This window comes from Pan troglodytes, chromosome X, assembly GCF_028858775.2.
Source record: "Pan troglodytes isolate AG18354 chromosome X, NHGRI_mPanTro3-v2.0_pri, whole genome shotgun sequence".
Lineage (NCBI taxonomy): Eukaryota > Metazoa > Chordata > Mammalia > Primates > Hominidae > Pan > Pan troglodytes.
In genome coordinates this window covers 107173941-107196113 of record NC_072421.2, presented here as the reverse complement: position 1 = coordinate 107196113, position 22173 = coordinate 107173941, and the positions used below count along the sequence as shown (strand labels likewise).

Below are 22173 nucleotides of genomic sequence, written 5' to 3'. Positions count from 1 at the left end.
TGCCTCAGCCTCCTGAGTAGCTAGGATTACAGGCATCCACCACCATGCCTGGCTAATTTTTGTATTTTTAGTAGCGATAGAGTTTCACCATGTTGGTCAGACTGGTCTCGACCTTGTGATCTGCCCCCCTCAGCCTCCGATAGTGCTGGGATTACAGGCATGAGCCACTGCGCCTGGCTCACATATATTCTTAAGGGGAAAAGATTCTCCCACAGCTTAGCGTGTGAGTGATACCTTCCAGTAGTTTGACTGGCTTACGACAGTTTTTTAATACTGTTTTTAATGAGACATTTTCTTGTTCCTTTATGATTTTTAAAATAAATTTTAAGTATACAATTTTTAGTTTTGAAAATTTTGGAAGACACTAAATCAGCAGAAAAAAAACCCAAAATATATGCAAATATTAAAACAATTCACCTCTAATCCTACCACCCAGCAATAACTGTTAGTATTTGAAGTACATTTTGCCAATTTTTCTATGAATATGTAACACTCAAATATATGTACATATTTAGAATGCAGTCATACATACTGTTTTTGACCTGTATTTCTTGATAACAACATTTTTAAACATTGAAATGTATTTTAGTATGGCAGTTTTAATCTACTATTAACCAATATGTGATTTATGTATACTTATCTAAAATAAGACCTATCGAGGACCATTGTTTAGGGAATTGTTTTGAAAAGGACTTGGCCAGAATTTACTTTTAGATTTGAACATTAAATGCTAAAAACTTTCTTAATGTTTTTCTTTTTTTCTTTTTGTTTTTGAGACCGAGTCTCACTCTGTCACCCAGGCTGGAGTGCGGTGGCGTGATCTTGACTCCCGGGTTCAAGCGATTCTCCTGCCTCAGCCTCCCCAGTAGCTGGGTTAATAGGCATGCACCACCACACCCAGCTAATTTTTGTATTTTTAGTAGAGATGGGGTTTCGCCATGTTGGCCACGCTGGTCTCAAACTCTTGAACTCAGGTCATCTGCTCACCTCAGCCTCCCAAAGTACTGGGATAATAGGCATGAGCCACCGCACCCGGCCAAAAGCTTTCTTAATATTTTTCCACTGTTTTCTGAAACATTCTATTTTAAACTTATTAAGATCGATTTTTGAGACATTAAGTCCAGGACGATGATTCTTCGTGCTTGAAACATTTCCAACAGATGCTATCACAAGTTTAGTATGGACTTTACTTGTGGAAGAATGTTTTCAAAATATTGCTTAACAGACCAACTTATTTGCAGAGAGGGCTAGAGCCAAACACATTAATGATTTGTTTTAAAGTCTGTCCCCAAATATGAGGGTTGTCTGAAATTGAATGACACTGCCTTGTATTCGTATCAGTTTTTACTTTTTTTATATCACTTTTTGCTCTCCTATTAGCTGCGTGGACTTTGTTTTGCTCACTGGCATTTGGTGAGTTGGGCTTTCTCAGTGCTGCCTCCTTTTCTAATTGTAAGATGATAAACCCTTGATGCTGTATTATCTCTTTTTTCTTTTTTTAATGCCACCAGGTTACTGTTAGGTCGAAACAAACAATATTATATGCTTCAGTCTGTTAAAAATTTGCTAGGCTAAGACTTTCTAACTTTCTTATATTAGAAAAAACCTTGCATATATCTGAAGTGAAAGAGTCTAAAGTTTGTTTTATAATTTTAGCTAAATCATCCCAATTCCTGATCATCTATAAATGCAACCCATATGGTGGTAATCTGCTTAGTTTTTTATATTAAATTATTTCTTCAATTTATTTTAATATAATGACTTTAACAGGGAGATGCTATTTTGTAGGAGGAGACTAGGAGAGAAGAGTGCAGGATCAGTTTTTCTGTTGTGTAGAAGTAAATTAGGCTAGGTTACAAAATGTGATTTGGTTTCCTTTTCTTTGCTGGGTAGCTGCTACTTTCATTTTTTTGTGATGAAAGAAATGGCTTTTAAGGTGATAGGCATTGAGAAAAATTACTTCCTTCACATTAGAGAACCTCTGAGAGTTGCTTCTCCTGCTCAGCCAATTTGGGGCTACAAGAATGGAGACGAGTAGAAGGTTTAAGCTGGGGCTCTCATCCAGCTTGGAGAATTCCCTGACACTCTCTAGTACCAAGGGTCAAGAGTTGACTATCCTTTGCAAATATTTATTTATGGAGTTATTTTCCAAATTAAGCAAACTAGCGGATAGTTTTGTATTTTCCCCTATCCCTCTCCCCTGCAACTTCCACCTTTAGATCTTTAGATGATTTTATAGAAGGATGGGTTTTTTTTTTTTTTTGGTCATTTTTAAGTTATTGGAATTATCTATGGGGGAAATGTGTACGTTTTTATATAGAAATATGAAGATTTTATTCTCCAGCATTCTCCTTGTGAGCTCTTTGGATCTTATTTTAATATCTATATGCAAGTTCCCCGCCCCCCCCCCCAATGTCAATAGCAAATGTTAGCCTTCTGGAAGAAAAATAAGAACATATGAAATAACCTGACTTCTGTTTATAAGTAATCTTAACCATTTGTGTTAAGACATATACTGATACTGTCCCTGGTAACCCCTCAACAAAAGTAGATTGTGGATATTAACATAAAGTTGAAAGTAGTTCACTGTTATTAACTAGCCTTTGTTAGTAATAGGCTTGGATATAAATCATTCTTTCCTTCATCTCTTTAATGGTAGCAAAGAGAAAATTAACTGTATGAATTAACACCAGCTAGTTAGTGTGATGATTACAGTTATGTGGATGTTCGTTTATATGACTTCCATGGGGGCGTCTAGACTAAAAAAAACAAACAAAACAAAAAACTCGAAGGTTTATTCTCATAATCATATGCAAGTAGTAGTGAATACTGCTGGATGGAATAAAGCCTCAGTTCTTCAGAATATAGCATCATGCCCAGGGGGCCCCAGCTCTGTAGAAAGCAATATCAAATTACTGAAAGGCCTTATTTTATTATTCCAAGTATTCAGATGGTAACTAGTTTACTCCTGCATTGTCCAAAATAGGTCAAACCCTCAACCCTAAACTGACAAACATTTCTGGTGTATATATTTTTTTCTTTTTCTTTTTTCTTTTCTTTTTTTCTTTCTTGTTTTTTTAGACAGGATCTCACTCTGGTTGCACAGGCTGGAGTGCAGTGGTGCAATCTTGGCTCATTGCAGCCTTGACCTCCCAGACTCTGGTGATCCTCTCACTTCAGCCTCCTGAGTAGTTGGGACTACAGGCATGCACCACCATGTTCGGCTAATTTTTTGTATTTTTAGTAGAGATGGGGTTTTGCCATTTTTCCTAGACTGGTTTTGAACTCCTGGATTCAAGGTATCTGCCTGCCTTGGTCTCCCAGGGTGCTGGGATTACAGGCATGAGTCACCATTACCTGGTCCTTTTGGTGTATATCTTGAAAAATGTCACAAAAATGATGTGTTTACAAATTGAAAAAAGATGGAAATATATTTAGGTTTCTACCTGGACCAGTGTCATATTTGTATTTGGGAAGAAACCTCGTGTTGTTTCAAGGAACTTACTCGTTTTTGGTTTTGAGGGGAGGATAGATGCCTACAGTCATCTGTGTGTGGGGATGGCTGTCTTGTATGACTGACTAGTTTGCTGTGGTCAGACATTGTCTCTGTGTCTGAACATGGCTTTGGTCCTGACCATGGGGGATTCAGAGATACAAATAAAACAGTTAAGAACATGGCTCTTGCTTCTTGTCATTTTTCCATAGAGTTTCAACTACTGTCACTTAGAGTCTGGCTCAGTTACTTTCTGAGATCCTAAGAGCACTAATTCTAGTCAGACACTCATCTCTAGTCATTTCTTGCTTTTCCTTTAGTACCTGGCTTATGAGCTAAGGTGCACAGATAATGTGAACAAGCACTCGATATTTCTTTTAAAGGGGCACTTTTCTTATGTCACTGTACTCATAAATGCTGTCTCTTACTGCAGATTGAAATCACAGAAGATATTCGTGTTCTTCTTAAGAGAAAAAGAGGACATTTGTAAGTATTTGTCCTTTAGAAATTCTAAATGTGTAATTTTATTAGCTTTTTGAGAAAATTAAGTGACCATACTAACAGGCATCTTGACCCTTTTTATAGAGGAAAAACTCTACCAATATTTATGATTGTGTTTAAAAAGGCACTATTTTATAGAGCAAAATAGGAAAATATTTTACCCTGTGCAGCTTCTAAAATTTAAACCATTTGCCACTCATTTGTAAAAGAACAAGTGGTAATTAAAATTCGAACAACGTCTTTCTATTTGAGTCATACCCAAAACTGGAGTCAGGGATTGGAGTTCCAGTTCTGACTACTGAGGCTTATAGAATATGTGTCTTTGGTAAACTACTTAGTCTCTCATTATCTCAGTTTCCTTATCTTTAAAATGAGTTTAACAGTAAGTGCACAATCAGGGGTTCATTATGATTATTATTATTATTATTGTTGTTGAGACAGAGTCTCACTCTGTCTTCCAGGCTCGAGTGTAGTGGCGCCATCTCAGCTCACTGCAACCTCCACCTCCGCCTCCCCCTCCTGAGTAGTTGAGATTACAGGCACGTGCCACCGCGCCCAGCTATTTTTTTGTATTTTTAGTAGAGACGGGGTTTCATCATGTTGCCAAGGCTGGTCTTGAACTCCTGGCCTCAAGTGATTCTCCCGCCTCAGCCTTCCAAAGTGCTGGATTACAGGCGTGAGCCACCGCGCCCATCCTCAGTGGTTCATTATTATTGATGAAGTTAAATCCATAGCAGTTTATGCTTGCCCCGATACGCTGAAGCTTATTCTTTTTTTTTTTTTGCCCCAAGATGGAGTCTTGCTCTGTCACCCAGACTGGAGTGCAGTGGCGTGATCTCGGCTCACTGCAACCTCTGCCTCCCGGGTTTAAGCAATTCTCCTGCCTTAGCCTCCTGAATAGCTGGGATTATATTTGCCCGTCTCGGCGCCTGGCTAACTTTTGTATTTTTACTAGAGAAGGGGTTTCACCATGTTGGCCAGGCTGGTCTCAAACTCCTGACCTCGTGATTCGCCCACCTTGGCCTCCCAAAGTGCTGGGATTACAGGCATGAGCCACCATACCAGCCTGAAGCTTATTCTTTGAGAGACAGCCACAATGTATACTTGTGCCGAAGCTTATTGAAGAATAAGCTTCAATGTATCGGGGCAAGTATACATTGAGGCTGTCTCTCAAACTGATTTGCGTGTATTTCTGATCTTCATAAATTTTTAAGTATATATTTCATTGAGGCATCTATTCTAGACTACAATATGGAGTAAAAGAAATACAACAGAGCACCTAAAATTAAAATCATAGTGTTTGAGGCTTGGACTTTGAAATTTACCTAGTCCTATAGTCCCCAATTGTTGATTTTTAGACCAGTGCTGGTTAGTGAAAACGTTTTTACTGGTCCATGGTGAAGTGAGAAAAATAAGGACAGCAGATCATGAGTTTTTAAAAGCTAAACATTTTCAGTTTAAAGGATTGCTTCTTATAGAATATATCTTTCTAATTTAGGGGAATTAAACATGTTATTTATCTCATGAAATTATGGTGATAGTAAATGGCAGGGCTTTAAAAAAATTCATGCCTGGCAAAACAACAACAACAACTTGGTAGCTCTGTGTCATTTCCCCCCACTAATTCTTTCTTTTACATTTTTTACTGTTTTGTGATATCTTAAAATATGAACCCAACTTTCTCATTTTACAGATGAGGAAACAGACATTGAGAGGTTAATTTGTTCCAGGTCTTACCACTCAGCAGCTTGTGAACCAGGACTAAAACCCTATATCTGATACTGTCTCTCTAGAACTTCTGGTCTTCTGAAAATTGCTTTCATTATAATAGGTTATAAATTTGAAACTGAAGATATAGTAGTTCTTATGTGCTAATAACTATTTTTGATTTCCAAGTATAAAGAAATTCAAAAGGCCATGTTTTTGTATAGCTAAATGCTGAAGTCCACTGATTAGCCTGCATTAGAAGAATCTTAAACATGGCCAAAGATTTGTATCAGCAGATCAGAATTAGCTGTCACCGAATTCAGCTACTTAGGTGTTACACGCTACCCAGTGGCTGACAAAGAAGTTAAAATATCAGCAAAATTATTATTTCCTTTTGGAAGTTGACAGACTATACTGCCACTATGAAGAGTGGTAGTATTCAAACTTCTATAGTTAATTTAACTACAGAAAGTACTGTTTTCTCTCTCACAGATGCACACCTACACACACACATACATATTTATAGCAATCAATCTGCAGCCCATCTAGATTTGGAAGGGAAAAAACTACCAAGGTGAAGAGTAGGAGTTACCAGAAGCACTGGCATGAACATATCTGGCCAGTTGTGTTCAGGAGATTGCAGATAGTACTCTGTGACACTTTGGAGGCCCCCCATCAATTGCCTTTGTCTGAACTTTCCCAAAATATGTTTCAAAATGGAAATAATTAGCTCCCTTATCACCCTTGTCTCACTCATCTTACTGAAGCATAAGCCAGATAAACAAATGAATGTGGAGGGAGAGAACAGAATGGAATGTATTCCCAATCCTAATGTGGAGATACTAACTCCAGGGGTACTTTTCCATGGCTTCTTATATTTGGCTTTGTGTGACTTCCTTCTTTAGGTAGGAATTCTTTAATTTCTGAAATGTCAGACATACTCAAAATGAAATGCTAATAAGGATAAAATGCATTTTTGAATTATCTGCTGTCTTTAGAATATGTGGCTTTCTGTTCTTTACTACGGCTAATATGTGAGCATTGACTATGTGGCCATAAGATTTCAATATTCAACAGATTTATCAGTCTTTGAGTTATTTAATTAGAATCACTTCTAAGATCTATTTAATACTGAACAGCAGAATGAGTTTTTTTTTTTTTAAATCACGATACAATTTTGTATTATGGTGGTCAGGCAGCTGAATTATAGTCATTTATTTGGCCATTTTATAAGAAATGGTTTAAGACTGCATTGTTGCATAATTTATTAACAGTCTGACATATTGAAAAGAACATTGACAAACTAACCTATTAAGCTGGTTCCTCCTCTGGCAGATGGGGAGGGCAGATCATGTGGCAAAAAAAGGCATAGTTGTAAAATTCTCCCTGTAACATGAATATATTCCTATGGGAACTACTACTGCTGCTTAAAGACTTTTTTGGAACCTACACTCATGGTTGAAAGCCCTAAGTTGTATTACTTTATTATAATAAATATGTAAGATGACAGGAGATAGATGTATAACCTATAGATATTTTGTATATTCTTCACTTGAACAAAACACATTTATTATAAAAGTTAACTTTATTTTTTTTTTTTTTTTTTTTTTCTTTTTTATTGATCATTCTTGGGTGTTTCTCGCAGAGGGGGATTTGGCAGGGTCACAGGACAATAGTGGAGGGAAGGTCAGCAGATAAACAAGTGAATAAAGTTCTCTGGTTTTCCTAGGCAGAGGACCCTGCGGCCTTCCGCAGTGTTTGTGTCCCTGGGTACTTGAGATTAAGGAGTGGTGATGACTCTTAACGAACATGCTGCCTTCAAGCATCTGTTTAACAAAGCACATCTTGCACCGCCCTTAATCCATTCAACCCTGAGTGGACACAGCACATGTTTCAGAGAGCACAGGGTTGGGGGTAAGGTCACAGATCAACAGGATCCCAAGGCAGAAGAATTTTTCTTAGTACAGAACAAAATGAAAAGTCTCCCATGTCTACCTCTTTCTACACAGACACAGCAACCATCCGATTTATCAATCTTTTCCCCACCTTTCCCCCCTTTCTGTTCCACAAAACCGCCATTGTCTTCATGGCCCGTTCTCAATGAGCTGTTGAGTACACCTCCCAGATGGGGTGGTGGCCGGGCAGAGGAGCTCCTCACTTCCCAGTAGGGGCGGCCGGGCAGAGGCGCCCCTCACCTCCCGGACGGGGCGGCTGGCCGGGTGGGGGGCTGACCCCCCCACCTCCCTCCCGGACGGGGCGGCTGGCCGGGCGGGGGGCTGACCCCCCACCTCCCTCCCGGACAGGGCGGCTGGCCGGGCAGAGGGGCTCCTCACTTCCCAGTAGGGGCGGCCGGGCAGAGGCGCCCCTCACTTCCCCAACGGGGCGGCTGGCCCGGCGGGGGGCTGACCCCCCCACCTCCCTCCCGGAGGGGGCGGCTGGCCGGGCAGAGGGGCTCCTCACTTCCCGGTAGGGGCGGCCGGGCAGAGGCGCCCCTCACCTCCCGGACAGGGCGGCTGGCCGGGCGGGGGGCTGACCCCCCCACCTCCCTCCCGGACGGGGCGGCTGGCCGGGCGGGGGGCTGACCCCCCCACCTCCCTCCCGGACGGGGCGGCTGGCCGGGCGGGGGGCTGACCCCCCCACCTCCCTCCCGGACGGGGCGGCTGGCCGGGCGGGGGGCTGACCCCCCCACCTCCCTCCCGGATGGGGCGGCTGGCCGGGAGGGGGGCTGACCCCCCCACCTCCCTCCCGGACGGGGCGGCTGGCCGGGCAGAGGGGCTCCTCAGTTCCCGGTAGGGGCGGCCGGGCAGAGGTGCCCCTCACCTCCCGGACGGGGCGGCTGGCCGGGCGGGGGGCTGACCCCCCCACCTCCCTCCCGGATGGGGCGGCTGGCCGGGAGGGGGGCTGACCCCCCCACCTCCCTCCCGGACGGGGCGGCTGGCCGGGCAGAGGGGCTCCTCACTTCCCGGTAGGGGCGGCCGGGCAGAGGTGCCCCTCACCTCCCGGACGGGGCGGCTGGCCGGGCGGTGGGCTGACCCCCCCACCTCCCTCCCGGACGGGGCGGCTGGCCGGGCAGAGGGGCTCCTCACTTCCCGGTAGGGGCGGCCGGGCAGAGGTGCCCCTCACCTCCTGGACGGGGCGGCTGGCCGGGCGGGGGGCTGACCCCCCCACCTCCCTCCCAGACGAGGAGGGAGGACGCTCCTCACTTCTCAGACGGGGTGGCTGCCGGGCGGAGGGGCTCCTCACTTCTCAGACGGGGCGGTTGCCAGGCAGAGGGTCTCCTCACTTCTCAGACAGGGCGGCCGGGCAGAGACACTCCTCACATCCCGGACGGGGCGGCAGGGCAGAGGTGCTCCCCACATCTCAGACGATGGGCGGCCGGGCAGAGACGCTCCTCACTTCCCAGATGTGATGGCGGCCGGGAAGAGGCGCTCCTCACTTCCTAGATGGGATGGCGGCCGGGCAGAGACGCTCCTCACTTTCCAGACTGGGCAGCCAGGCAGAGGGGCTCCTCACATCCCAGACGATGGGCAGTCAGGCGGAGACGCTCCTCACTTCCCAGACGGGGTGGCTGCCAGGCAGAGGCTGCAATCTCGGCACTTAGGGAGGCCAAGGCAGGCGGCTGGGAGGTGGTTGTAGCGAGCCGAGATCACGCGACTGCACTCCAGCCTGGGCGCCATTGAGCACTGAGTTAACGAGACTCCGTCTGCAATCCCGGCACCTCGGGAGGCCGAGGCTGGCGGATCACTCGCGGTTAGGAGCTGGAGACCAGCCCAGCCGACACATCGAAACCCCGTCTCCACCAAAAAAATACGAAAACCAGTCAGGCGTGGCGGCGCACGCCTGCAATCGCAGGCACTCGGCAGGCTGAGGCAGGAGAATCGGGCAGGGAGGTTGCAGTGAGCTGAGATGGCAGCAGTACCGTCCAGCTTCGGCTCGGCATCAGAGGGAGACCGTGGAAAGAGGGGAGAGGGGAGAGGGGGGAGGGGGGAGGGGGGAGGGGAGAGGGGAGAGGGAGCTCTATCTACCACAGAGTCTTGCTCTGTTGCCAAAAGTTAACTTTAAAGTTAAATTCTATAGCCCAATTATTTTTGGTTAACTTATGTTAAAATCATCTATATATCCCAACAGAGAAAAAGCACCCAGTAAATCGAAGACTTTGTAGATAAAATAAAAGTCTGCACTGTGGTACAATGGGCAGTTTAATTTAGCAGCAAGGTTTTGTGTACAGGGACCTGCAGCAGTTACTCTTTAGCATCAGTTGTACAACATTGACATTGTCATTATGCTATCTGCTGCCCTTCTACAGCAATGAACCATTTGTATTGCTCTCTAAACACGTATCACCCAGAACTTAGTTTTTCTCCCTTTTTCATTATGTTTAATAAAGTTTGATTATAGCATCATGCTTAGCCAGTAGGTGCCACTTCTAGCCTGATTTATCCTCAAGATTCCTTAAATGTAAGCTTTGGATTATTTACAACCAATTATTGGATTAAATTATATACAACCAATTCCCAGCTTTAGAAAGCTACATTTTTAAAAATCAAGTGTATCTTGATCACTTAAAATGAGGAATAGATGTATAATTATACACAGTGTATGTGAAGTGTGTAGGCATCAACATTGACTCCTAGAGCTCCTCATTTTAACATACATAGATAGGATACTGATTATAACATCCTATGACCTAGCAACAACATTATCTGATGCATGCTGGGGATCTTCTTAAGGCATGATGGGAGGGAATTCACTCTAGAGCATTAAAAGTATCTTCAACATGGCAGCTGAGGTGCTTTCTTTGCTGGGAAAAGCTGCAAAGAGACTGGCAGAATGGCGACTTCAGGAGTTAATACCTCTCCAGGTGATGAAGTAAACAGGTTCAGTTTATCTTGTGAGAGACGCACCCAAAGATCAGTCATAATTGTGAAAAGCTTTCAGTCATACTAGCCAGGCACAGGTGTAATGTGTTGGTATATGGCATCTCTATAGTCATCTTAGGTTTTGTTTTGCTTTTCTTGGTTTTAAAATGTATTTATTATAATTACTGTATATTTGAGCTTAAGGTTTGATTGCACAAGTTATTTGATATTGAATAGACTGCTTGTTATTTGCAATATAACAATTTGAATCAGATGAGACAAGTGCCGTAATGATACATATATTTTACATGATTATTTCGTCTTGCAGACTGATGAAAGATCTTGTTAGCAACTCTTAATGCTTTTATTTTCTTAATGTATTGGCATTCTCTAAGTTTTAATGTTAAAGTATGAAGTTAATTGTAATGTCTCTTGTAAAGTTTGATTTCATTTACAAAGTGAAACCATTCTGACTCAACCTAGTTGAGCTTTCTCTGGTATGTTTTACAATCATTTGGAAGTTTTTAATAGTGTATGAAAGAAAACAAGATTTTAAGGAAGCACTCCACCCCTTTACAAAAGTCTTTGTGATGCAACATCTATTTAGAAATATGATCTTTTAAAGTACAGCAGGTATTCTTATCGATTTAATCTCTTGGAACTTTTATAATTGTTTTCTGATTTAATGTTTACTAGTTACAACTAATCTTTTTCAGAAGGCAAATTGTCTCTTTATTTGGTGCTTAAATTACTCTTAAATAATGTGTAACTTGAAAATGAGACTTCTAAAAAAGTAGCACTTATATAGTTAATTGTTGATTTTCAAATTGATTTAAAAACTATTTTTGTAAGATCTTATGTCAAGGACAAAGTTAATTTGTCACTACTGTATGTTTCAACTTGGCAGATGCATGGATCCTTGCTTGGTTTAGTTCATTTTCTAAAACTTCTGAAAAAATATCTTGGCATTAACCAACTGCAGTTCAGTAGTTTTTCTCTTTCATTCTCAAATTGGTGTTGTGTCACATGCTTCTGGGTAAGACGATTTCTTCTTTTAAATTCAGACTTTAATTAATATGTAGTGTTTGTTTACTTTGTGTACTAGAGCTTAATGTATCACTAATGCTTTCTGTATTTAACCTATCTCGGAGTGTTTGAAGTAACTGGAATGAAATACTTATTAAATCTCACCTCAGAACAAAAAAATAAAATAAAATTGAATCTGATTTTTCACTAAAACTTCTAGTACTTACTGGACATCTATAGAGGCCCCCCCCGCCAAAATGTCTTAGGATGTAGGACAGATTAGTGCTCAAAATTGTTGCCAGTATTTCTTCATACCCAAAGTTTGTCACTCTCACTTATTTAGATTATACCAGTATGACTAGGATCACAGATAATTGAGCTAAAAACATGGACTTTAAAATCAAATCGACCTGGTTCGAATCTCTACTCAGCTATGCTATCTTGGGCAACTTAATCTCTCTGAGTCTGTTATATCTTTAAAATGAAGGTACTACCTCAAAGGAGTTTTCTGAAGGATTAAATGAGATAATATATCTGAAGGACTTAGCACAGTATCTAGCCTGTAGTAAATGCTCAATACCTGGTTATTACTATGATTCCCATATGGAATGGTAAAGTTCAACAGACATGATCTCAAGGAAGCACCACTCAAAGTTCATGTCCTCCTAATGGTGGGATAGCAGTATCACTCTTCATACATGGAAGGACAGCATACCTTTGTGAAAATTATCAGTGAAAATGCACATAGTGCAAATTGTGTAACCTTCATGCTTTTATAACACCAATCTTTTCCAACTCTATGCAACAGGCAGTTTTTCCAGTTTCATATTTTCTATTAAGCAACTAACAACATGTTCAAGTTTATTTTAATTACCAGGGATTTTAAGAGTATAGTATTTCCTAGGATGTTGACATGGACAAGTGATTGTTTTTTAAGATGATTAAAGTTAGCTACCTTCACGTTATTGTACTTGCATATATTTTTACCTTATAGATTCAGAATAATTCCAGTACATTCTTAATTCAGTAAACAATTTCATTGAAGCCAACACACGGAGGCACTGTTCCAGTCACAGATTCAGCAGCAAATGAGACAAACTCTCTGCCTTGTGAAGCTTATATTCCACTGGGAGCATAGACAGTAAACATGAAAAATAAAACATGGTATATTAGTAAAAGTACTCAGGAAAAAAATCATGCAAGTAAGGGATAGAAAGTGTGGGGAGTACAATTTTAAAAGAAGGTGGCTGGAGAAATGCCTCACTGAGAAGGTGTTCTTTGAGTAAAGAAAAAAAAAAAAGAGGCAAGAGAATAAGCTACGTAGATGTCTTGGAAGAACATTCCAGGCAGAGAGAACATCAAGTACAAAGGCCATGGGGCAGGAACAAATGGGACTGCAGAAGAATGTTCCAGGGAAAGTGTACTAGGAGGTGAAGTCAGAACCTTGGGGTAGGGGAAAGATTATATAGTCTTGTAGGTTGTAGTAAGGACTTTAGCTTATATTCTGGGTGAGTCATATGGGAATTCTTTGAAAGATTTTGAGCAGAGGAATGGTATGATCTAACTTACATTTTGAGAATAGTACTCTGGCTTCTGAGTTTAGAATTTATTGTAGGGGTATGAGATGGAAGCAGGGAGACTAGATTGGCTATCCCATTTATCCACATGAGAGATGATATTGGCTTAAACCAGGATGGTAACAGTGGAGGTGGTGAGAAGTAGTTGAATTAGATTCACCTTTTTCGTAAGTCAAACCATTAGGATTTGCTGGTGAATTGCCTGTGGAATGTGTGAGAAAGAGAGGGGGGTAAAAGGGTGAATCTAAGGTTTTTGGTCAAAGCAAGTGGAATATATAGAGATGGGCAAGACTGGGTGAGATAGGATTGTGGAAGGATGATCTCAGTTTTGAACATGCTAAGTTTGAGGTATTTAACTGACACCTAAGTGGATCTGTTGAGGAAACAGTTGGATATACAAATCTAGTGTTTAAGGCAGACTTCCAGGCTTGAGGGAAAAATTTGGAAGTCATCACGACATATATGTGGTATTTAAAATTGTGAGGTTCAAGGACCAAGCCCCATACCATTTAGAGGCCAGGAATGTGAGGAAGAAGCAGAAAAAAAAAAAAAAGACTGAAAAGGAATAGCCAGGGAAATAGGAAGAAAACCTGAAGAATATGGTTTCCTGGAAGCTAAGTGAAGAAGTTTAAAGCAGAAGAGGGCTCAGCTGTGTTAAAGGCTGCCAGTGGGTCAAGGAAGAAGAGAACTGAGCTTTAATTGACCTTTGGATCTAATAGCATGGAAGTCATTGGAGACCCTGATGAGGAGAACAAGTTTATAGAGTGGTAGGAGACATAAGCCTGATTGTAGTGGGTTCAAGAGAAAATAGGAGAGAACTGGGAGACAGAGAGCCATAGACACCTCTTTCAAGGAGTGCCAAAGAGATAGAAAATAAATGGGCTATAGCTGAAAAGAAGATGCAAAGGAGGGAATGTTTTTTAAGATGAAAGAAATAACAGCTGGTTATGATGCTGAAGGGAATAGTTCAGAAGAGCAGGGAAAATTAATGAGGAAGGACGAGAGGGAAGAATTGGTAGAGTAGCACTTCCGTGTCCTTATAAAGACAGGGTGTAATGCATAAGTGAAGGGGTTGGCCTCAGCTTGGAGCATCAACAGTTCATCCATAGTCACAGGAGAGAAAACAGCATGTGGCCACAGATTTGATTAGGTGGGTAGATGTAGCAGTGAGAGTCTGTGGAAATTATCTTTGGATTGTTGCTGTTTTGTCTGCAAAATAGGTCAGCTGCTGAGAATAAGTCTGGATGAGGAATGTTGGTGGTCTGAAGAGCGTAAAGTATGAAATCCAGAGGAGTGGGCCAGTGAGTGGACTAGTGCGGTGTGGTCTCTCTGCATCAGGGAGAGTCCATTTGAGGTAGCAATCACAAGTTTAAAGTGAGACATTCAACACAGTCGTGTGTTTCTCACAGCAAATTCAGCTGCATAGGTACAGGTACAGATTAGGTGGAGAATTGGATAGGATAGAACCAGGCTGTGGTTGAGATGATTAAGTACAACCAAGTGAGACAACCAAGAGGGACTGAGTATGATTGCCTATGGAATTTAAGAGGAAGAAGACAAAGGTTTCTCACAAAAGCACTATAAAGTAGGTAATATAAGCAGTATTCCTGTTTTACAGATGAAGCCACTAATGTAGAGCTTTATTTTTTAAATTATACTTTAAATTCTGGGATACATGTGCAGAACGTGCAAGTTTGTTACATAGGTATACACGTGCCATGGTGGTTTGCTGCACCCATCAACCCATCATCTACATGAGGTATTTCTCCTAATGCTATCCCTCCCCTAGCCCCCCATCCCCTGACAGGCCCCTGTGTGTGATGTAACCCTCCCTGTGTCCATGTTTTCTCATTGTTCAACTTCCACTTGTGAGTAAGAACATGCAGTGTTTGGTTTTCTGTTCCTGTGTTAGTTTGCTGAGAATGATGGTTTCCAGCTTCATCCATCTCCATGCAAAGGACATGAACTTGTTGTTTTTTATGGCTGCATAGAACCACATTTTAAACCCAGATCTGTTAGCCTAGAAAATTTTTGTTATTTCTCTTATGAGACATTATATTTTGCCTAATGATGGGTATGATGCTCAGCATCATACCCTTACCACCAACTCTTCTTTTTTTGAAGTGAAATGAAATGTTTAAATCTTTTTTGAAATGAATTTATCAATAGACTGAGTATAACCCCTGACAAGGAAGTATTATAGTTTAAGATGATAGGCAAAACTGGGCAGAGGCTGGCTAGTGTACTTGAAAGAGCACTGGGTGCTCGATTTGTGCTCTGCCATTCATTTGCTTCTCTGTAAGATGAGGGCTCAGACAATATCAGTGGTTCAAATATTCAGCTGAACTGGAAGTTCCAAGGAGTCCCTTCAGGGGCTGTCATAGCCTCCTCTACCAGAGCAGCTATGCTTTTTGCTTTCATCTACGCTTGTGTTTTTATATCTATATAAGATTTTATTCAAATGGATGACCCATGACCCCCTCACTACCTGCAGAAAGAATTTGAAAACCTCTAGACTAAATGATCTCTCCGGTTTCTTCTCACCTGAATGTTCTTTGAGCCTTGCCTACTGTGTGTGTGTGTGTGTGTGTGTGTGTGTGTGTGTGCATGCGTGTGTGTGTCTGTACTAAGCACTATGAGGATTACCTAGAAAGCATTTCTCTTTCTCTAAGACTTAAGGCAAATATGTATAAAAGATTAAATTTATGTAACATCAATAACTAAAAAACATACAATGCATTTTAAATCCAACTAAAGTACAGGCTCTTCAAAAGCTATTTTCTGTTTCTTTATATATTTTCAGCCTTAAGTCTGAAGATTTCTCAATTGAGGGTAAGGTGGTACTCACCCCTTAGGGGCATTTTATAAATCTGAAGACATGCTTTTATGTCTGCTAATATTGTCTCTGAGAATGTATGTATTGAAACAAGTATTTTGTTAAATTTTAAATTAGTTTCTTTATGGTACTCTTTTATATTACCAGTAAGAAATCATTTTTTAAAATGGTGTGTTGGTAGATTATGACTATCCTTTGATGTTGATGAAGAGGTATCACAAAGTATTTGTCATAAGAAAGAGGTACTGGGTTTGATATGGTTGAGAACTACTGGTCCGTGTTCTATACTGTGGTGCCCAGAAGTTTAGAAGTGATGGTAGTATAATCATGTATCAGATTGAGTGGTAGATATTGCTAATGATGTGTGAAATTAGAAAAAGTAAAGATTGTTCTGGACTTGGGTAGCCATGAAATCTTCAGTGGGAGGAGAGGATTGTTAGAGGGGATCTTACATTCAGCATTATGATAAACCCTTGACATGACATACCTTATCTTGAAGAAATGGATGACCAGACTTGTCCGAGAGACTAAGAAGGTACTTTCCAAGTAGGGTAAATCATAGAATTTAAAGCTGGAAAGGCCCTAAGAATCACCTAGGCCAGACATTTTTAGTTCAGGGTTGTTGCCCTTTGAAGTTCATGGATGGATTTCAAGGAACTTGTGAATCACTTGACATTGTGTGTATCATTTAGCATGTCTTTCTGAGGGGAACTGGGTTCCTCGTTCTCATTCTCAAAAAGGCCCATCATCTCTAAGAGGTTAAGGCCTGCTGATCTAGTGTGGTCCCAGACTGAGGCAGATGGTTTGCTCAAGGTTACACAGCCAGTTAGGGGCAGAGATGAGGATTGACACCCAGTGACTTCCAGTTTCTTTCTCATTTCAGTGTACTCAACTAAATTACATGAACAAAGGCACAGGCAGGATTAAGCTACCATTTCATATTAGATGGTATAAAAACAATCAACTAGCCTGGGGTCAATTGAATTAAGTCTGTCAGTCTGTTTCTACAAAAATTGCAGAAGGATGGGCTTCAGTTTGTCTCTTCAAAGTGAACTAATATTTTGATTTTTCTTGTTGAAATATGCTACAACTCACCGAAATAGCTTTCTCAGTTGAAGGTAAGCTCCTTGAAAAATGTTACTATTCTTGGGCCGGGTGTGGTGGCCCCCGCCTGTAATCCCAGCACTTTGGGAGGCCATTGAGGGCAGATAGCTTGAGTCCAGGATTTTGAGAACAGCCTGAGCAACAATGGCAAAACCCCATCTCTACAAAAAATGGAAAAAAACTAGCCAGGCATGGTGATGCACATCTGTGTTCCCAGCTTCTTGGGAGGCTGAGGTGGGAGGATCTTTTGAGTCCGGGAGGCAGAGGTTGCAGTGAGCTGAGATCATGCCACTGCACTCTGGCCCGTGTGACAAAGTGAGACCTTGTCTCAAAAAAAAAAAAAAAAAAAAGAAAGAAAGAAAAGAAATATTACTATTCTTGAGCCTGTTTCTGCGGTTTCTTTCCAATGGCACTGTTTTTCTAACCTGCAGCAGCCCCCAGCTTTCCGCATAATCCAATCAAAATTACTTTGCCTGATTTGTTAGATTTTGTAACTACTGTAGCGTATTTAGTCAAGCGTATTTAGCGTATTTAGTGTATGCTGTGCCCCAGTCAGACTAGTGTCCTTGCTATTGGTACTTCCTATTCTCCCAAAGTCCTTTCATTCCCACCTTCGTATCTTTTTTCATATGGTCCCTGAGCCTGGAATACCTTCCATTCCTCTTTCATTTCTAGATGCCCAACATAAGGTCCAGCTTAAATCTAATCTCCACAAAGCCTCTCCTAGTTACTCTTGGCCATTTTGCACTTCCTCTGAACTCCTTTTGCATTTATTGCTTATACTACTGCCTACACTGCACATGGTAGTTATGTATTAGTTATGTATTACCACAAGGCTTTTCAGTGGAAATGCTTTAGTGGTCACCTTGGGAGTTGGGATTCCGGGAATTCTGGGGCAGGACTCTGGACATCCCCAAACCCTGTTTTGGCCAGAGCAACTCCACTTTAGTGTTATATATGGGCAGTTTGCAGTAGTGTTTATTAGAAGAGATGGTTTAATTGCACCCCCTGTCCCCATTCCCCCAAACAGTTGCAAAAATACTGGATCTATCTTGTGTGATAGTTGACTCATAAGTGTTAACTTATAATGGCCAAGGGCCAGGAATTAATACTACTTCAGACTTGTATTACCACTCCTAGGCAACTGGTGCAGTTTTGAGCACAAAGTGGACATGTAGGAAATGATTTTACAATTGTATTGCTCCCATGTGGGAAATAGTAGATAGTAAATAGCATTACCTGAGAAATTTACCTTAATGAAGAACTCAGAATAATGTTTCTGGGTTGACCTTTGAGAAATAAATCTAAGTTGATAGTTTCTGCCCCACCCCCCCCCCCTTTGGATATAAACCTAACACTATTTAAAGATGTCTAGTTTACATGCACGTGTTTAAGAGAAATCTTATTATTGGCATACCCTATTCTACCAAAGTTTTGACAAACTTAAATATCATATTCATGCATTTGTGTAAGCATTAAGGTTGTTATTCAACTCACAGAATGATATGCAGAGTACCAGTACACCTAGAAACCTAGAAAAAAATAAATTCAGAAGTTGATGTGCTCAAAGACATTTACGTCAATAATGATTACAAATGGAAAATGCCAGCCTTTCAGACCAGTTATTTCAGCTTTCTGTAATTAATTGTGTAAACTAATAAAGACCTGAGTATTTAAATCAATTGTGCTATCAACTTGTTAATACTCTTGTTTTTGTTTTTTGTTTTTTGTTTTTATTTTTCCTGCTCTCTGCTTGGTTCATTGTCATCACCTACAGGCGTACTTTATTGTCGGCTTCCAAAGATTACTAACTTTTATCTGTATCACTAAGATTGAACTGCCTTGGCTGTACTGCTATTCTTACTGCTGCTTCTATTATTGCCTTCTTCAGCACAATAAGGCTTTCAAAAGCCAAAGAATAACAAGAAATAAGCACCATTTTAGAAGCCTTTCCACTATGAAACTTAAGCTAAATGTGCTCACCATTATTTTGCTGCCTGTCCACTTGTTAATAACAATATACAGTGCCCTTATATTTATTCCATGGTATTTTCTTACCAATGCCAAGAAGAAAAACGCTATGGCAAAGAGAATAAAAGCTAAGCCCACTTCAGACAAACCTGGAAGTCCATATCGCTCTGTCACACACTTCGACTCACTAGCTGTAATAGACATCCCCGGAGCAGATACTCTGGACAAATTATTTGACCATGCTGTATCCAAGTTTGGGAAGAAGGACAGCCTTGGGACCAGGGAAATCCTAAGTGAAGAAAATGAAATGCAGCCAAATGGAAAAGTTTTTAAGAAGGTAAAGTATTTTGGTGCTTTTCATTTATGTTTTAAAGAGGAAGACACATTTGTTTTATCATAAATCGAGTGCGTTTTAAGTATGCTGGCATTCTATTATAGTGCTGTGTAAAACTACCCAGAAGCCGCTCATAGCTTCTGTATGTTCATTTAAGAGCATTTTTAGAGTTTTATGCTTTGGATAGTATTTTAATTGCTTGTTTGAATATACTAATATTAGAGAATGTATCACTTTAACAGTTAATTCTTGGGAATTATAAATGGATGAACTATCTTGAAGTGAATCGCAGAGTGAATAACTTTGGTAGTGGACTCACTGCACTGGGACTAAAACCAAAGAACACCATTGCCATCTTCTGTGAGACCAGGGCCGAATGGATGATTGCAGCACAGACCTGCTTTAAGTACAACTTTCCTCGTAAGTGCCTTGTGTTTTTGGAGGGGGGAGAGAAGGGTCTTTGCTTGCATGTGAAAATTGTTTTGAGATGCTCTTGTTTTCAAAGTAGGTGTTGTTTAGCCATTTTACACATAAATTATGTCCATAATACGGCATGTAATATTGTGGCTAAAAGATATCCGATGACTCCTGTTAAATATGGTAACTTGTAAGAACTAATATGGGAATTGGCAGCTTTAAGGGATGTGATTTACACTTTTATTTTCCAATTGGAAATGAATTGTAACTGAACGAGTTGGAGTTTGGGGGTATTTTGGGGGGGTGATATACAAAGAGTAATGATTAAAAGAACAAAAAACCATTTCTCAGGATAATTCAAATTCATTGCTTCACTTTGAGACCTCTTATTTGACTTATTCTATTTTACGTGTGAAATATGCATGTGACAGCTGGAATTGGCATTAGATATGTTAGAAAGTAAAATTGAGTATATTTCTAATACTCAAGCATTTGTTGTTGCCATTGCTTAAGAAATAAACAATGTATTGTCACATACTAAGTACTTTGTTGTTTGTTGAATGAAATATAACACTGTAAGATAGGATTATAGAGCTTAAATTTCAAACAAAAAATAGATAATATGAAAATGATCCCCTATGTACCCATTACCCACTTTCAATGATGAACAGCTTGTGAAAGTGGCTATTTTTAACCACGTTGTTTCTGGTTACCAATCTAGAGCTGAATTTTCAGTTCTTTCTAAGTTTAGCAGATGTCCTTTGATTCTAACTGATCTTGGTTTATGTTATCTCTGGTGGCTCCTAAGGAGTAGATCTCCTTGATCTCTCTAATTAAGGTGTGGAGGTCACCAATCACATTGGACATTGGACTCACTAAAACAGCTTCTTAGAAGGAGTAAGAACATTATCTGTGGCTGATCTTATGACTTAAGATCCTCAAGATTTTCAAGGACTTATCCATTCTTTGGAGGCTATGGCCAATGAAAGTGTGTATCAAGCAGAAGCCCTAGCTGGGCCAGTCTGACCTGAATTAAGAGTTCAGCCAGTACCTATTGGCCTTGAGCATCTAAATTGACAGATTTTTGATCAGCTGTGGCAGTGCGAGTGTTTCTGGGTTTCTTCAGGTTTAGGAAGTGAGAGTTCTGGGAATTTGTAAGGAAAACTTTGGGCTCCCAGGGAGTTTGAAGCAAGGTTGAAGGATGGTAACAGAGACTATGAAATCAAATTAAAATATACAATGTCTTTGTGTCTCTAAGTGTAACTATTATTAAAGACTGACTTCAATAATATCCATTTCTAATAGATGTTTATTACTTAATATTTGTGTTTATTTTTATTATGTAGTTGTGACTTTATATGCCACACTTGGCAAAGAAGCAGTAGTTCATGGACTAAATGAATCTGAGGCTTCCTATCTGATTACCAGTGTTGAACTTCTGGAAAGTAAACTTAAGGTAAATATGAAATTTCCTTTTAATTCATGGTTGCGTTGTCTGGCAGGACAGAAAAATATTCATTCAGTAAGTGAATTTTTGTTGCAGGCTCAAGTTTAATAGCTGTTTTTTTTCTTTCTGCTCAACAGACTGCATTGTTAGATATCAATTGTGTTAAACATATCATTTATGTGGACAATAAGGCTATCAATAAAGCAGAGTACCCTGAAGGATTTGAGATTCACAGCATGCAATCAGTAGAAGAGTTGGGATCTAACCCAGAAAACTGTAAGTAAAGCAGTAAAAACAATTTTATTTACCTATTCCAAGTTTGTTATTTTTGTAGGTTAGGGAAACAAATGACATGAGTAAATCCACAAAAGTTCTTTGACTGAAAAAAAAAGTTCAAAAATCTTTAAAAACCATCAAGACCATATATGATTAAGATTTTCCCTCCATTTCTCCTCAAAAAAAATAAGTTAGTAAATTTCACTAAATGGTTGAGATGTAATCTGTGGTTCAGACTTTATGGCAGTTGCTGCCAAATGTTTCTTCATTTTTTAAATAACCCACTATAACCTTCCAATTTGGGCCTCATAAAAGAAAAATATTTCAGGCCTTCCATTCAGTAAACTTTCTGAAATAAATGCTTAATGCTAGTTATCTTAAGGATGTTTCAGAGGATGCAAAGCTGTTTACCAAGATTAATGCTTGGATTTATTTTACCACTGAGGTGGTAGTTGGTATTTCATTTGAAACAAGTAAGTGTACCTTGTAGCAAAATGTCAGTTGGCCATCAGGGCAGAGAGTTGAGGAAATTAATACTCCATTTGAAGAGTTTTCTTATCATGTTTAATGCGATGGTCAAAATACCATACTATAATGAGAAAAGGATTCATTTTTGCAGGAGAAA

At 40.5% G+C, this 22173-nt stretch overlaps 1 protein-coding gene across 29 annotated transcripts in view; it reads left to right on the top strand.

Moving 5' to 3' along the window:
- The window catches only part of ACSL4 (acyl-CoA synthetase long chain family member 4), a 94894-nt gene that overhangs the window by 33220 nt on the left and 39501 nt on the right, over nucleotides 1-22173 (top strand). For 4 of the 29 annotated variants that reach the window (XR_010154804.1, XM_063804633.1, XM_063804635.1 and 1 more), the window contains 6 exons: nucleotides 3927-3979; nucleotides 11468-11596; nucleotides 19172-19411; nucleotides 19651-19828; nucleotides 21172-21281; nucleotides 21410-21548. Coding sequence is in view for 27 of the 29 variants with exons in the window: in XM_063804633.1 (XP_063660703.1) it covers nucleotides 11468-11596; nucleotides 19172-19411; nucleotides 19651-19828; nucleotides 21172-21281; nucleotides 21410-21548 (796 nt within the window). In the remaining 2 variants the exon portion in view is untranslated. Of the gene's footprint in view, nucleotides 1-3926; nucleotides 3980-11420; nucleotides 11597-18880; nucleotides 19412-19650; nucleotides 19829-21171; nucleotides 21282-21409; nucleotides 21549-22173 lie in introns of those variants that run through there. The other 25 variants (XR_010154805.1, XM_009439489.5, XM_063804627.1 and 22 more) reach the window with 10 other exon arrangements.